Source organism: Nanorana parkeri, unplaced genomic scaffold (genome assembly GCF_000935625.1).
Source record: "Nanorana parkeri isolate BGI_ZX_2015 unplaced genomic scaffold, ASM93562v1 scaffold262, whole genome shotgun sequence".
Classification (NCBI taxonomy): domain Eukaryota; kingdom Metazoa; phylum Chordata; class Amphibia; order Anura; family Dicroglossidae; genus Nanorana; species Nanorana parkeri.
Window position 1 is genome coordinate 558,799 of NW_017306530.1, and position 17,831 is coordinate 576,629.

At 40.0% G+C, this 17,831-nt stretch overlaps 1 protein-coding gene across 1 annotated transcript in view; it reads right to left on the reverse strand.

Moving 5' to 3' along the window:
- Positions 1–16,606, reverse strand: part of COL4A1 (collagen type IV alpha 1 chain) — a 149,655-nt gene extending 133,049 nt beyond the window's left edge. The window contains exon 1 of the mRNA XM_018557001.1: positions 16,193–16,606. Within this exon, the coding sequence (XP_018412503.1) occupies positions 16,193–16,261 (69 nt within the window). The 5' untranslated portion in view covers positions 16,262–16,606. The remainder of the gene's footprint in view (positions 1–16,192) is intronic.
- Positions 16,607–17,831: the final 1,225 nt, after the last annotated feature.

Consider the following 17,831-nt stretch of genomic DNA (forward strand, 5'->3'; position numbering starts at 1 on the left):
TGTCAAAGTCTACAGCAAGGAGGACAATGAGCAGCATATCACTTACATCACCTAGATGTTACTCCATACATCTTACAAACAGACCATACAATCTTTGTAAATCAGTTTTAGATTTACCAAAACAATGTAATACCCAATCTATCCACTCAATTTGTATCCAATCAGACAGGCCCTTACACTACATAGTTGTTGGTAAATCTAAAGAAGAATGTACAATCAGATGATAACATTTGTGGTGAGCTTTTGGTCTCCTGTGCCAACAGCTATGACACTGTCTAGGTAGACTCGCATACCAGAAAGTGCACTGCTATTTTTAGGAGGAATTCCAGACAAATGATTTCTAAATGTTACATTTTTAAGTTCAGTTCCACTTGAGTGGAAGGCCATGCAAATATGCAGGTGACATCACACGAAAAAGCATGCAGCGGTATCTCAGCAAGGGAAACAGTATAGAAGATGCTGTCAAGTTGCAAAGTTGAGCTTACTTCCACTTTAAAAACAATAAAAAAACTATAGATTCACTTGAAAATATATGTAAACCCACTTACTTAAAGGAGAACTATGAGGTGAGTGATTTACACTCATCCTCATAGTTCGAACTGACATGTGAAAATTAAACTGTAACACATCGGCTTAATAGATTGGGAAGTGAGCAAACACATACCGCTCACTTCTCGATCATGTCCCTGCAGAGAGCCGTGACTGTCACTCACGGCTCCCTGCAGGGATTCCCCCACTCTGATCCTCCAGCGCTGACTGGTGGAACGGACAGGACAGGGGGCGGGTACAGCTGGCTCTGCCTCTAGGTAGGCAGAGCCAGCTGTCAATCACGCTGCTGGGTGGATCTCCACAGTAATGTCGGGATCCGTCCCGGCTGCGGCGGTCTCAGTATACAGCGATATACTGAGCTTTGGTCACGGGAGGACACTAGTTTATGTCCTCCAGTGACCCTTAGGAGAACTATGGGGAAAAACACTTACCCCATAGTTCTCCTTTAAATCTCATATAACCTTTACCACGTTAGTGTAATTTCCACAGTAATATTTATTAATTATTTTTTTCTACTGCACCTCTTTTTAAATAATATATTACATTGCACATTTTATATTTAAATTAGACATATATAAACTATCCAGGAACTGGTAAATGTGTTCTAGACCTATTAAAATATACAGTATCATCTTTCAGCAGCAGCAAAAAAAAATAACATAAAAGTGCAAAATCAGAACATAAGCTTCATGCCTCAATGCTGCGCCTTTTATACTGTTATGGAGATGTTTCAACACAACTTGTAAAGTGTTACTATATATGTTTATATTATACTAAGCACATAATATATACAACACCAAAAAGGCTGCCTTGCAACGTTCTGCTCTCACATTTCCTTATAGAGATGACTGTGCAAGATATTTGCGTCACTGTGCACAACTACAGGCTGCAAGACAGTGATGAGAAACATCTGCCCAAATGTTGCCACTGGCAAGCACTTTGTTTCCTTTTCCAGGTTAAACTTTACAATATGGCAAATAAAACAACCTTTGGGACCTTCTATAAACAGTTAAGTGACCTTGTAATAAGCTATAAATCATGTCCATCTGTGAGGCTTTTGTGCAGGGGATACTAAGGACTAATTAAATAAATACAGTATGAGAAGAGGGTTTCTTAGGGAAAATAGTTGCCATGGCCACATATTGTTTCAGAATGTATGTATTGGCATTCAATTTTTTTAGTGCTAGAAAGAATGTGGAACTATTAGAACCCCTTTTGGGTTTTTACTACTTAGAATACAGAAAGTGGCCAGCATACCAAACATCAGAGCAGAGCTTACTTGTAACATGTTACTTGGCAGCCAGTTACCAACATTTCATGGACATAAAGGTCCTCTTTCTCAAGCTTGATACAAATGCGAGAAAGACACACTGTGATCTTTGATTGTTAATGCCCCTCAGTTGTGATAAGGGTTTACTTTGGTGCGCTTGATTGCATGGTAGTAGCTGAACTTCTACTTACAAGGACCCCACAGAGGGCAGGAAGGGGCCTTGGAGACGTTGAATAGAAACAAAACCAGATGCACCATCGAACAAAAAAGAGTCCAAAGGAGTTTTTATTGGTAACAATAATTGACAGTTGACAGACATAAAAAGAGAGCCCACTGATACACAGTCAGTGATCTACATAAATTCATCCTTATCACTTACTGATTAGTTCTACTTAGTCATTCCATGTTGGACGTGTCACCAAGTTACATTTTCTAAGCTGATCACGCACCTCCAATCTTAGTGTAGAGCAGGGGTAGCCAAACGTTGGCTTTCCAGCAGTGGTGAAACTAAAAATCTCATAAGGACCTGAAAGACTGAAAGCCACAGACATGACTTCGAGAGGCAGATGCTTGATGGGATTTGTTTCACGACAGCTGGAGAGCTGAAGTTGGCTACTCTGCTCTACACCAAGCTTGGAGGTGCACTGCTTAAGCTTCTAAACAGACCCCTGATATTCCCCTTTTAAAATAGAAAAAGAGATTGAAGACACAGAGTCCTCAATCTTTTCTTCTGCAGCCCCTGTTATCAATGGACTGGAAGCCTCTATACTGAGTGTTCCTGTTCATTTATACATTGTGGATATAGTGTGCTTACTATGTCCACAATCATGAATGAACAGGAAGGGATGTGGGTCACTTCCTATTCATTCATAACTGAGACATAGTAAGCACACTATGTCCAGTTATTTACAAACACTCACCGATCAGCTGAACAGTGAGTGTTTGTATACCCTCTTCATCCTGAATCAGCTGTCACAGGAGGCCGAGCATGTGGTCAGGGAGAACTCTGCCCCCTGTGACAGATCACAGCGCTCTCCTCCACTCACCACTCTCCATCCTGACACAGAAGGCGGAGCCAGGAGGGGTGGGATGAGAGCTCTGCCTCCTGCAGTGATGACAGCTGTCACCGCCTGCCCCGCTTGGCATCCCGAAAGCTTTTTTCCTCCCCGCTGTGCCCCGTCTGCAGCATCAGAAGGCGCACAGACAGTCGCCCAGCGGTGAGGAAAGAAGTCATGGATACACTGAATTTCTGGCCAAGTTTTGGGCCATAATGGCAATTTGCCAAAAGTGCCATATTCAGCCAAAATGTTTTGGCGGCCGAAATTTCGATGCATCTTTGGTTTTTACTTCTGTCTGGGATTTACTTAGTGAGACTTCCCCTCATTTACAGTCACAATGACAATAGTGGAAAATATCCTCCAGAAATACACACAGAAGTTAAAAAAAAAAAAATGTAATTGCTGTTTGTGTCTCTGTTGCTAATTTCCCCTCACTTGTAGTTTGGTGAAACTGTTGACACCATAACACTAAGACGAGGCGTCTGTTCCGTTCAGCAGGAGTGCACAGAGCAGAGCCAATGTCACTCTTGTGACATCCATGTCCATTCAGATTTTTACCCCATCATGCGATGGAGGAAAAAACTGAGCTGTACGGACCCATGTTAGGTCTATGGGCAGTCGGATGTAAGCGGACATGTGTCTATTTACATCTGATTATGTCCCTCAAGTTCAGGGCTGCCAAAGCAAAACTTTTTTCTGTTTTTTTTCCAGACCTAGACAGAGTCGGAGGTAATCGGATATAAACAGAAGCACATATCAATGTGCATGATTAAAGCGTCAGCTGCAAGAATCCAAGGATTATCCTTCACACTAGCAATACTGAGTGTTTCTGAAATAGCACAGAGAAATTTTCAAACATCTTGGAAAATCCCTTTTTTACCTAAGGAAGTTAATCATTCCTCTCTCTGTGAGGAAACATCATTTAAACCAAGCATATACAGGTGAAACTCGAATAATTAGAATATCGTGCAAAAGTAATGGCAGTAATTGCTGCAAAAGGGGCCCAAACCAAGTACTGAGTACATATGCATGCTTGTACTTTTCAGAGGTCCGATATTGTTCAATCCTTGTTTTATTGATTGCATGTAATATTCTCATTTTCTGAGATTGTGGATTTGGGGTTCTTGGGGTTTTCATGAGCTGTAAGCCATAATCATCACAATTATGACAAATCACGGCTTGAATTATCTTGCTTTGCATGTAATGAGTCTATCTCATAATTAGTTTCACCTTTTAAGTTGCATTAGTGAAATAAATGAACTTTGCACGATATTCTAATTATTCGAGTTTCACCTGTATCTATTACCTACTACTTTCAGAGAAGAAGGTGTTAGCTCTTTTATGGGTGAACACTTGTGTCTCACCACTTGTTGTTTTGGGAAAAACATCAACTTTTCTATCGTAGGCCACTACAAACAGTCAGTCATGGCCTTTTGCCTTCCAATGATTTATGCATTGAACTTGTTCCTGTAATGCACCCAGACTATCCTACCGTAGGGGCAGGACAATGGCTGGGCAATCATTTTTTGATAAACTACAAAATTTTTATTATTTCCCCTCTGGATCTGGACCAGAACAGAGAGAACAGAGTGCAGTTTTTTTGGGGGGTTCAGCTGCACAGGCAAGAGAGGACATGCTGCGCAGGATATTAAAGACAGGAGGCTGTGGGCATTTGATCTTGGTAAGTAAACATGCATCTGTGGATACTTCTTCATATCTTAAAGCAAAAATTCATAGACATGTCCAGGGTCAAATCTGGCCCTTGTCTATAGAGCAGGCAGTTACAAGTGCCTGCGCACAACCTTAGATTACTTTCAGAATGCCCTGTTAACCCCAATGCAATTTTATGCAGAACTTACAGTATATTGTTATGCCCTGAACCATCCTCTGCAGCCCCTCACTTTTCCACCTCCTTATAGGCTAATGAAGTCACCCAATATACATACTAGCCAATAGACAAATGTGTGGGATGTGAGTATGTGGGCCAGAACACGACCATGCTCTAGTAACACATTTGTACAATGGGAAACTCCAGCTTTAGGGTCTCTAGGTAGCTTTGGAAAAAAACTATGGCTCCATACTTACCTTCCCCTGTGAGGGGGGGAGGGTGGGATCTGTTAGGTTAGGGTAGGGGGGGCAAAAAGAGTTAGTGCAATTTGTCTGAAAAGGCACTTATTCTTAAATGTAAGTATGTTGACACTGACAGATCTAGTAGCATTTTATTTTAATTGAAACGCTGAGTTTGGGCCCTGAGAATAACAAAACAATATCAGTAACTCCTACCATGCTCTTTGTGTGTTGGTGCTGCTTATAACAGTTTTGTGGTTGAGAGAGACTGTCACCAAAGCAAAATAAATTAAACTCTTGAAGGTATAAAATTCATGCACCTAGAGGTCTGGACATACCTGTGGCTGCCTCTAATACCCTGCTCTGTGGCTAAATCCCCAGCCCAAAAATCAGCCTAATGTTTCCTGCCACATTTCTATTGGCCACAGAGGCAGGTCAATATAGTAATAGGCCCTTAAGAATCCCTGGACCATAGTCATAAGCTTCACCCCTACCAGATAGTGTCAACGCTTTGCCTGTCATAGTGGCCCAACATTTGGATTTAGGTTTTTTTTTTGTTTACTTTTGACAGGGTCTCTTTAATTTAATGTGTCTGCTGCATTAAAACTGTTCCTGTGATAAAAGGTGTTTGTCAAGATTGGGGAGCCCACCCAAATAAATAATGCAAATGAATAGGTACTGCAGCATCAGTCCCCAGGGATGCTTTAACATAGAGCACAGCCAAGCTAACATGTTGGGATTGTTTATGTGTACTAACATGTTTGGCTTACTGCACTGTATTCGTGTCAGGCAACAAATAATAGTATATTAATAAATAAAATATATAGTAATGCTTGGTGAGTGCTAGGGATGTGCAATGAGAACCCTATTGTGCCACAAGTGTCTGTGGGGAGCTGATGGAGATCTAAACATTTTCAGAAATGTATAATACAATCCAGAATTATGAAACATTACAAAATGTGTTTATAAGATTGTACATGTACACAGGAAAGGCTTGACTGTGTAAGGTTTAAAGGCCAAAGTCCACATGTGTTAGATATTTATCACAGGACCTGTGGCCTTTCACAGACTTGGTAGGTACAAACTGATGTGAACAACAGCATTCTGTCAATCAGGCAAACATGATAGCCTACGTCCAAACATCTGCAGATAGTTTAACTGTATTACTGTATTGACTATCTTTAGGTTCACTGCAGGGGGAACATAGCAGTAAATTTCTCTTGTAAAGAGGCCCTAACATTTATAAAAGGAAATAAGGAACACCGGTTTACTTTGTCTTCCTCCAATAAATAAGCTATAAACAGAGTATGGTGTACAGTAAAACAAAATGCAGAGGCAATTTGAAAGCATGTTGCAGGGTTTCACATGCACACCTCATACTGTTAATCACTTGCTTGTTTAGAGACTCTAAATCAGCAAATTCCTACCTAGGCAATCACTATAAATGACTAATCACATAAAACTCAAGTTCCTCCTAATAGGTATTATATGCACAAAGGTTCTTTGCCGAATCGGAAGAACAATTAGGAGCTTACTTTCCATTTTGCGTTTTCTTTTTTGACATATTTCATATTTTAAAGCATAAATTTGTCCACATGTCCAGGGTCAAAATTGGCCCTGGTCTATAGAGCAGGCAGCTACAAGTCCCTGCACACATCCTTAGATTACTTTTGGAGTACCCTAGTAACTCTTTTAAGCAGAACTTACAGTATATTGTTATGCCCTGAACCATCTTCTGCTGCCCCTCACTTTTCCACTAACCCTTTAGGCTAGTGAAGTCACCCATTATACTTAATAGCCAATAGACACATGTGTGGGATGGGAGGAAGTGGGCCAGAGACTGACCATACTCTAGTTACAAATTTCTACAATGGAATGCACCAGGTTTAGGGACTCTAGGTAGCTATGGAAATAAACTATGGCTCCATACTTTGTTTTTAATGATATCGGGGAGGGAGTAAATAGCCATGTGTCAGTGTTTGCAGATGATACGAAAATTGGGAGGGTAATAGACACGGATTTAGACAATGTAAAATTACAGGAGGATCTGGATAAAATCGGGGAGTGGGCAACTGTATGGCAGATGAAGTTCAATGTTGATAAATGCAAAGTAATAAACTGTGGAGTTAAAAATAAGCAAATGGGCTATACACTACTGGGTGTGCCACTTGGGAAGTCGGAAATGGAGAAGGATTTGGGGGTCATTATAGACCACAGATTGAAGAATAGCTCGCAGTGCCAGTCTGCTGTAAACAAAGCAAGCAGAGTCCTGTCTTGCATTAAGAAGGGAATGTATTGCCACTTTACAGATCACTGGTTCAGCCGCATCTGGAGCATGCGGTACAGTTTTGGTCACCGGTACTCAGAAAAGATGTCCTTGAGCTAGAAAAAGTCCAGCGGAGGGCAGCTAAACTCATTAAGGGGTTGGAGGACCTGAACTATGAAACAAGGTTGTTAAAATTAAATATGTTTTCTTTGGAAGTTAGGAGATTAGGGGGGCACATGATTTTCTTGTATAAACTGTTCAATGGCAACAGCAACATTACTAACAAACTCTTTACGGTTAACTCGGTAACAAAGAACAGAGGACACCACCAAAAATTGGTGGAAAAAGAATTTCAGCACACAGGGCGCAAGGGGTTCTTCACAGTTAGAGCGGTTAAGGTCTGGAACTCACTGCCGCAGGAGGTTATTTCAGCTAAGAGTGTGGAATTATTCAAGAAACTATTACTAGGGGTACAGGTACTCCTAAAAGCAAAATTACACATGGACTCATACACACGCACACACCAGCTCAAACATAAATGCATACACGCAATAGGTTGGACTTGATGGACTTATGTCTTTATTCAACCTCACATACTATGTAACTATGTACTTACCTGAAGGTGTCTGCTCTACAGCGCAAATATTAGCTGTAAAATCACCAGCACTCGTGAACGTACTTCCTTATTCACTTTACTGAACTTTTGTCACATGTGTCATACAAGCCAACATTTTTGGCGTCACTATGTTACTCTGAAGCAGGGACCCTTCATGGTTCTGAAATGTTGGTTTGCATAATGCATGTGCCATAAACTTAACAAGGAAATAAATTCACGAGTGGTAATTTTACATCTAACATTTGGAGGTTTCACACGGCGCCATTTATGTTGTCACTGTGTGCACCACTATTCTAAAGACAAGGGTTGATGACGCTGTATGAAGTGCAGGTGATCCACAATATCTACATATGCTCTACAGAGCAGGAGTAAGTTTTTCAAGATTTGCCAAGAACACTGTACATTTTAAAGAAGTCTCACCTTGTATTATTTTTCACTTTGTCTCACTTGTTTAAGTTAGATATATATCTACTTTTCAGCAGCTTAGAGGAGAAGAGGAGGAAAGAAAGGACCTCACCAGGTGATGATAGCTTGTCTAGTCTAGAGAGAAAGAAGGTGACTCAGGAAGCCACAACAGTAAAAAGTGGTGTCACCATCTGGTGTATACTGGGTGACTGGAACTTAAATTTAAGATAATATGCTATTAGTAATAAAAATCAATGTCAACAAAGGACCTGCATATCGCAAGCACATGAACTTGTGAGTGCACTAATCAAACAGATTTCTGGAAAAGTTTATATTTTAACGCTACCTGATATAGAAAATTCACCAAACACATTCATGGTCCAATGACCTGTTACATTTTATAGCAGTCCCAAGGAGGTATTCTAGCTATTTGACCTATTAATGTTTTACTTTAAACTGTTAGTTTAAATACAATACAGTTACTACAGCAATGATACAAAGCTATACAAATCTGAGCTGCTGTGAATAGGTCAACAGATCTTTTTTTCATCTGTCCACCTCTTCACCATTGGAATGTGAATGAGCAGAAGATGGTTAACCTAAACTGATTTATGAAAAGATGAGCAAAGAAACTTAGATCAAAAAGTGAGGCTTTTGTCCTAAACAACCGATTAGGTGCCCTGCTTTTTCTTTTAATTCAAGCAATGGCTGTCATAAGTTCAGTTTTTCTTCCTGCACTTTTGATAAAAATAACCCTAGTTTATTCACATAGTAATGGTTTTATTTATGAAATCTGAAGCAAACACTCAACACTTACCCAACAGTTATGTTTGAAAGACAACAAGGAATCCGTTTTTGGTTGCTATGAGCAATTTTGCTTCAGCTTTCATGTTTTCGCTACCAGAATTCTTAGTAAAGGCATCCGTTACAGAGACACAATGACTAGCCAATGATGACATTAGAGGATGGGTGAGATCAATCCTTATTCATGCAAAGCATGCAGAGGAAACTCCAGTATCTGACATTTGGCAAGTGCAGACAGTTTTTTTTTTATATGAATTGATGAGAACAGGGCTGATAGCACTTCCTCACAGCTTCTGGTGTAATATGCAGAAACTGTAATGGAATAATGTGTTAACCCTAGGAAGCAATAATGAAGTAAAATAATCTAAAAGTTCATGCAAAAGTGATATTTAATTATAGGTGGAGCTTGGTGGGCTGCAACATTTCCAAGACTTATCTATTTCCTGTATACTCAAATATGAAGATCTTCCTATGATAATTCCTGCCCTTCTCCCCGTCCACCTTTCTGTGTTCCAGCATGTTATTAAATATAATATAAAATGAATATTAAAAAAAATGATTTTCTATATGCAGCATTAAATGTTGATTAATTTTACAGAAAGTAAATTCTGTAGGGATTATTAGATAAGCAAGCTGAGTGGTGGGCCCAGATAGTTTGACATGCTTGATACTGTTCCCAGAGCAGCTTTCTGGGAAACCTAAAACAAAAACTATCTTAGGTACCATTTGCAGTATTGAACCAAAGGATAAGTGGCTCTAAGCCATAATGTTTCTTCCCTGAAACGCTAGTTCACTTTGGATTCTGTGGGAACTGCATTTACTGGATGTGAGTGGGAGACAAGTGTTGTGGACTTGATCATGAATGGTATCGTACTGATCTAAATGGACCATGCCCAGTTTAAGTATTAGACTTAAAGTCCATTCTCCCTCAAAAAGTTTTTTAGATGTAAAAGGGTTTAGAAGAGACAGAAAAAGATGGAAAATCTCTCCAATGATGCAGAAACAAGTTAAAACATTGCCATGCTTTTATTGTTTTATGTTACTTCCTGCCACCTTGATCCCCATACCAGTAATATTTCTGTCCTGGTGTCACAGGAACAGAAGTAAGGTTAAATCTCCCCAATTAAGTACAGGCAGCAATAAATACTTGACAGAAGTTCTAAACCTTCCCACTTCTTTACAAATATGCTTCTATTTTTCCCCTAACTTGCAAAAAGAATAATGATAATGTGTTTTCATGAGATAGAAGATGAGCGTGAATTAGTAAATTGTACTGTTGGACAATAGTTTAAGAAAATAAGAGCAATTAGTGACCTTGGTTCCCAAAATACGTATTACGGTGAAGAGAATCAACTTGAGGACCCCTGACGTGCACTGTCTGTATTCTAGATTACCCAAGGAAGTCTTGACACATACAGAGATAATGCTGGAACATTCCTTGGGCCAGATTGTGAGGTGACAGAATGGGGGCAGAGTTACTAGGTTAACTAAGCTGTGAGAGGGTGCTAGGAATGAGTCATACTGAAATAGTAATATGTGATTTAATTATTGCTGAAGAAAGCAGAGGCAGCACAAATCATGAGCAGAAAGCCAATCAGGTTTTTCCCACTTCATACCCAATGTTTATTATTAGTTACAGGTCCATTACACCAATCAGGAGAATCAGTTTGAAGAATGCTAGACCTATGTGACTGGTGTTGTGCCCTATGGATGGTGGTCATGGATGGCACAGATCTAAATGGACCAGACCTAAATTAATTTTAAGACCTAAATTACAGTTGCTTTCTTTTTTAATTTGATGGGATGGATTACAACATGTACAGTACATGGAAATGCAACTAAATGGCAAATTGTGAGGCTGCTCAAGATAAGCTTTAAGCAACTGAAACTGTGGTAAATATTAAATATGAATTTACAGTTTGGCCATCTCATAAAATAAGCAAATAGGCAAAAATTATCTTTTGATATGGTAATGTATGAAAATGCAACTCAAGGTTCTACGTTTGATTCCACTTATTCCTTCCATAACTCAGAGTGTTGTAAGTACCATGTTACTGTAGCAGTGATGCTCATGCAGGGACCCCTAAGTGCCAGTGAAATACTGTTATAACGAAGTTCACATTAAATACAGTATTTATGAGAGATCTCCCACAGGACAGTTTAAGGTTACAATACCTCTCAGACAAGTTTCAAAAAATGTATTATTATTATTATTATTATTATTATTATGCAGGATTTTATAGCACCTATAGTTTGGGCACAATTTACAATAAAAAAAAGGGAGACAGTATAGTTAGCATACAGTTTAAGACAATAGGGTAAGGAGGGTCCTGCTCATGAAAGCATACAACCTAAAAAGGAGGGGCAAGTGTGGGGTTGAGTTCATGGAGAAAGTAAAAATTCAGTTGTTAGGTAGAAGCAGGATAGACATTCCTGAAATGATTGCCTAAAGGTAAACATAATTTTTAGTTGCTATGTAGATGTGGGATAGGCTTCCATGAAGAGATAGCCTAAAGTTTTCAGGAATCGCCTAAAGGTGGACAGCGTAGGAGATAGATGGGTAGATTGTAGTAGGGAGTTCCAGAGGATGGGAGATGATTTGGAGAAGTTCTGTTGGTAAACATTGGAGTAGGTGACAAGTGAGCCAGAGAACAGGAGGTCTTGAGAGGAGTGAAGAGGATGGTTTGGGTGATATTTTGAGATGAGGCTGGTGATGTAGCTCGGGCAGATTTGTGGATGGCTTTGTATGTAATTGTTAGTATTTTGACTTGTATTCGTTGGGTGAGCAGAAACTAGTAGAGGGATTGACAGAGAGGTGTGGTAGACACTGAGCGGTTGTAAGGTAAATGAATCTGGTGGCAGCACTCATACTGAAGGGGGAATAGCCTATTTAAAGGTAGGTCAATGAGGCGTTGCAATTTTCAATGGGAGAGATAACTCATATGTCAGTAAGCAAACTAGTGATCTACAAGGAAACTGAAGGGGTGAACTGAGGAGTAGAGAGATAGATATGGGTGTTGTATGCATAAAGATTGTATTGGAAGTTATGGAAGTTATGAACTGAGCAAAGGAGGAAGAGTAGATAGCAAATATAAGGGGTCAGGGTACAGAGCCTTGAGACCTTGAGAAAGTGTGGGAGGAGAGGAGGAGTTGTAGATGACACTGATGGAGCACTTAGATAGGTAGAATAAGAAAAGATCAGATTCTTGGAGCCCAGGGGAGTGTGTTTTTTGAGAACTGTATCAAAGGCAGCAGAAAGGTCTAGGACTATAAATATAGAATAGCAGCCTTTGGTTTTAGCAGTTAGCAAGTCGTAAGTGAGTTTTAGGAGTGCAGTTTCTGTGGAGTGCAGTGCGCGAACGTCAGACTGTAAAGGGTCAGGAAGGTTGTTATCAGTGCGATAGCAGCTCAGATAGTTGTAGACTAGGTGTTCTAGAAGTGTGGAGAAAAACAGGAGCAAGGACATAGTTCAGACTGGTGGGGTCGAGCAAGGGCTTTAATAAGTGTATGTTTTAGAGGGGAGAGGAAGATACCAGTAGAGTGACAAAGAGATTTAAGATGTGAGTTAGAGAGCGTAGAACAGAGCATGAGAATGACCGGAGTACTTGTGAGGGAACAGAGTGGTTATGTGGGCTTCTCATGCTAAGCCATTTTGCATTGAATGTTACCCAAGCCATTAATAAATATGTACTAACTAGAGTCTGATTCTACTGTTAATTACATACATGCTTCATGAGCATCTTTAGTTACTATATTACCCCTGCGTTCCTGCAATTTGCACCATTGCCTTTGCTACCTTCCCTTACTGACAGCACTAGTTTTAGGGTGCCCGGAAAGACAGGGTCATACCGAATGAATAGTAACTGTGAAAGAATGGGGACTGGAAAAAAATGTTATGAGCTTTTGGGGGGCTCAAGGGCTGCAAACATCTGAGCTTTTGTTACATTTGTAGTGTGACTCAGTCCTGCTTCCAGCATCTGCAGGCTGTAATTCACTCTTATTTAATTTATGGCTGGACACAGGTGTGCTGAATCACCGCTACTCCTCATATCTTTCTCTGTAATATAAACTAAATGAAAGAGCCAACAAGGTGGACGAGACTACCTTATAATTGAAACATGTGATAGAAAGACCTGGAAAGGTCAACAGATCTCATTGTTGGATTTCTTGATGCATTAAGGATAACATTGTTATTTTATACTCTAACTTTGTAATAATATATTGATCTAAAGAGGTGACAAATCTGGTAAAAGTCATAACTACTGTCACAGTAATGCATATGACTGCTACAGGGCCCCTCAGAACAAGGATTCTGAAAGAAAAGGTATTCTTTAAAGCAAGGGGTTGACAACCAGTCAAACACTGTTTACCCATTGATTGCAGTCATCTGACATGTACTGTACATTGCGCCCCTGCCGTGCTGCCAGCTCCTGACTTTACTCACTGTCTCTCAGATCAAAGCAATAGTACTATGGCCAGACCTTGGGATTAACAAAGCCAGCACCATTCAGCGAGCAGCGTGTGGCAAGGCCCTGCCCAGCTAATGCTGCCAAATCATTAGACTGCATTCTGCGTTCATGCTACTGACTTCTGAACTCAGCATTAGTTACTCCTGACCCCTGCACTCTGCCTTACATACTACTAACTTCTGAACTCTGCATTAGTTACTCCTGACCCCTGCACTATGCGTTACATTCTACTGACTTCTGAACTCTGCAGTAGTTACTCCTGACCCCTGCACTCTGCGTTCATACTACTGACTTCTGAACTCTGCATTAGTTACTCCTGACCCCTGCACTCTGTGTTCATACTTCTGATTTTTTAACTCTGCACTACTTACTATTGATCTCTGAACTCTGCTTTAGATACTACTGACCTCTAAACATTGCATTATTTACTCCTGGCCAGTGCACTCTGTGATACTGCATACTGACTTTTGAACTCTGCTATACTTATTCCTGACACCTGCATTACTTACAACTGACCTCTGAACACTGCGTTACTTAATACTATCCCCTCAACTCTGCGATACTTACTACTGACCCAGCAAACTCTTCAAACCTTCCATACTTTTAAATGGAGCCTTGCCAGGTTATCTCTTTAGTGTGCTGCACCCTGGTGATCTATTCAGTGTTATACAGGTAGATCTTCACTTCTCCATGGTTGCTTACCTCTGCTTTAAAGAGCCCTGTGTTGACCTTCATAAAGATTTAACCTGGCACTGTATACTTTAGGAGCATTTTAAGCAGAACTCCAAGAATTGTAGATCACTGTTGGTATTTGTTTTTTATTTAACCCCCTATACTTACTTTTTTTCTAGAAGTGTTCTTACCAGCCCGTGATGTCATCCCTGGCTTCTTCTCCTTCTTCCGTTGTGGGCGGGCATTCTTTCAGGACTGATGTGTGAGCATGGCTCAGTCCTGGAGTACTGTGAGCCCAGCCTGTGGGATGAGGCACACCCTAGGGGGGGGGGATGTAAACAACAGGCTGGGTTCACAGGAATTGGGCAAAATGACACAGAAGAGGGAATACTAAAATACATAAACAGACAGAATCTGGAGCAGTTGCCTATAGTAACCAATTAGCTTCTCTCTTCAGTTTGTTCAGTTAAGCTTTGAAACTTAAATTGAGAAGCTGATTGTTTGCCATGGACAACTACTCCAGTTTTTATGAATTCCCCCAGTCGTGTTCTTCCTGAACAGAACTGTCAGCAAAGGAATGATGAGCAAGTGAAAGACAGCCCTGGAGAGTGTTTATAAAAATTAGGAATTTGTTAACATGTGGGTTGGAAAACAGTAAAAAATAGAAAATATTTTTCCACTTTAACTGTCACTTAAAAAATATTCCTAATCTAATGTATGTCATCTTAGCATCCCAATTCTAATTAGTCTTTATGTTACATATGGGTTTAATAAAACTAGTACTTAACCAGATGTGCACTGGCTGTGAAAGCAACATGCTTCTAAATGCCCAACTACTCATCAAGTGCTGCTCTGAGAATTCTGAGCCTACAGTATTAGCACCAGTTAGAATGAATGAACTCTGCACTGCATTCAGTGCCTTTAAAGGGCCACTTACCTTAAACTGATGAAAAAAAAATACTATCTGAAAACCTCATCGGATGAGATTCCCTTGCTCATCCATCATTGTGCCCATGATACAGAAGGATGATTGATTCTAAAACAAGCTAAATATTAAAGCTTTGTGCATCTTAAAATACTTGACTGTAGAACAGTGTTGTATTGTGTTAGCCATCAATCAGTTTACAAAGTTTGGGGTTTAAGTTCAGTTATTAAAGTCTATGAAAGATGCAGACTTTCACCCTGAAATCTTGAATAACTTAAGTTAGCCAATAAAGGGTATTACTAACACTCCAAACATAATACTTGACTAAAATACAATTCCATTGTTTCTTTATAGTGTTATCACTTATAAAGAGGAAGTGATTGCTATAGAAATAGTAGTAGTGTCATTATTATTACTATTATGAATATTATGATTGTTGTTAATATTATTATTAGTGGTAGTATCATTATTATTACTATTAATAATATTATGATTGTTGTTAATATTATTATTAGTGGTAGTATCATTATTATTACTATTATGAATATTATGATTGTTGTTAATATTATTATTAGTGGTAGTATCATTATTATTACTATTAATAATATTATGATTGTTGTTAATATTATTATTAGCGGTAGTATCATTATTATTACTATTATGAATATTAAGGTTGTTGTTAATATTATTAGTAGTAGTAGTATCATTATTATTACTATTATCAATGTTATTATGATTGTTGTTCATATTATTAGTAGTAGTAGTGTCATTATTATTACTATTATCAATATTAGTAGTAGCAGTATCATCATTATTATTATTACAATTATTTCCTGCATAGTGCAATCACTTAGAGGTCTCCTTTCATGCCAGACAAGTACTTTCCTTATCAGAAGATGAATAATGTAACACAAACATCCAATGCCTGTCAGTGACCCAGGATAGTGATACATCTGTAGAATGCCCTGGTCATGCAACCCCTTCTCTAGATCCCATTGAATGCTCCCAGTGCTGGCAGTGGTGTGGCAGTGATGATGAGTGCAGTGTGGTGTATATGAGGCTGTAGTGTGGTCTGTGTGATGTACACTCACCGCAGACTCGGTGTTACTGATGAACCCCTGCAGGAGGAGAAGCAGTCCAGCCAACAGTGCCCAGTTCATGGTCCTTCGCCGGGGATGTCCTCTGCACTCACATACACAATGCGATCACTTCAGCTTGTATCCTTCTTATTGTGCCAGAGTGCGATCTGCCACCATCTCCTCAATGTTCCCTGAAGCAAAAGCTGAACATGAAGTGAGCTTTGAAGAAAGTTTTGCAGTCTGATGGTGCTTGACACTCCACCCACTAAACACCCCCCACCCAGCACACACACACACACAGAGGATCGTCAATGAAGCTCAATCCGTCCTGATTGCCTGTGCAGTGCACAAGTCCCCAGCACCCGGACTGGGCACACATAGGTGACAGATCAGACCTGGATATATTGGCATGAGAGGTGCACGCTGCGGATGGTGAGTGACAGATCGGGGACACAGAGGGCTCAGGGATGGCTGCTCATATGTTCTATGGAATGACTATTACTGGGAGGGTTTTCCTTGTCTCTGATCTGGGGTTATACTGGTTACACATTGTATGGATCACTGCTATACTAGGCAGTGCAAGAGATCAGAAGTGCTGATATGATGCTGAGAAGCTGTCACCTTTCTATGTGCTGGGAATGATGTTGCCAGTGCAGTGACACCACTCTGCCAGGACATTTAATATGAACTGGTCCTGCTGCCTGCTGGCATCCCCCTCTATGTGATTTACATTTTTGAGCTGGATTCAGAGAAGTCAAATTACTGCTATCTGCTGAGTACCCTGGAAATATCACATTAAGCTCCCCATACACCTTAGGCTGACCATACACTGTACAACCTGATTGTACAATCTCCTTTAGATCTGCCAACAACTATGTAGTGCTAGAGCCTGTCTGATTGGATACCAACCGACTGGGTTGTTTAAATTTGTCCTCATATTACATAGTTTTGGTAAATCTAAAAGAGATCTGATTGTCTAATGTATGACCACCTTTACAGTTTGATTATGTATCTCCTTTAGGTCTACTAGCAGTATGAGGGTCTGCCTGATTGGATACAGATTTATTGTATAGATTAGGTAGGCGCTCATATTTATAGATTTGGTAAATCTAAAGTACAAAGATTGTATGGTTAGACTGGTGACCCTTACCCTCCATTTACACTTGTACGTCTGCATTTATATGTATTTTGTTGTGCATTTTTCACTTTTTATGTGTTTTGCATTTAGCCAATGATGGTGAAATAAAGCATAGATTACTAGGGGGTGGGGGCTTGTTGTCATGCCCTAAAATGTATGAAAATGTAGTAACGTGTACTGTTCATGTCCTCCCCTTGAAGTCTGTGGGGCTAAAATGCATCATGTTGACCAAAAGAAACGTTTGCACCATTATCCAAGCCGCAAGGAAGTGTGTTGCATAGGTGTGACCGGGCTAGACAGAGAATAGTGGGATTTTGGGCATTGATCGTTGTTTTTCCTGATGGCCAAAGCTCTTCAAATGGCACAGATGTGAACGGGGACCGTGGCTGAAATCGGGCTCCCTCCTCTATACATAATGCTTTGGACAGCTACCCTTTATTCTATTTCTTGTTATCCAGTTTTCACACACAGCATTAGAAATGTATAGCCAAACTATTCATTTAGCGTTGGTCT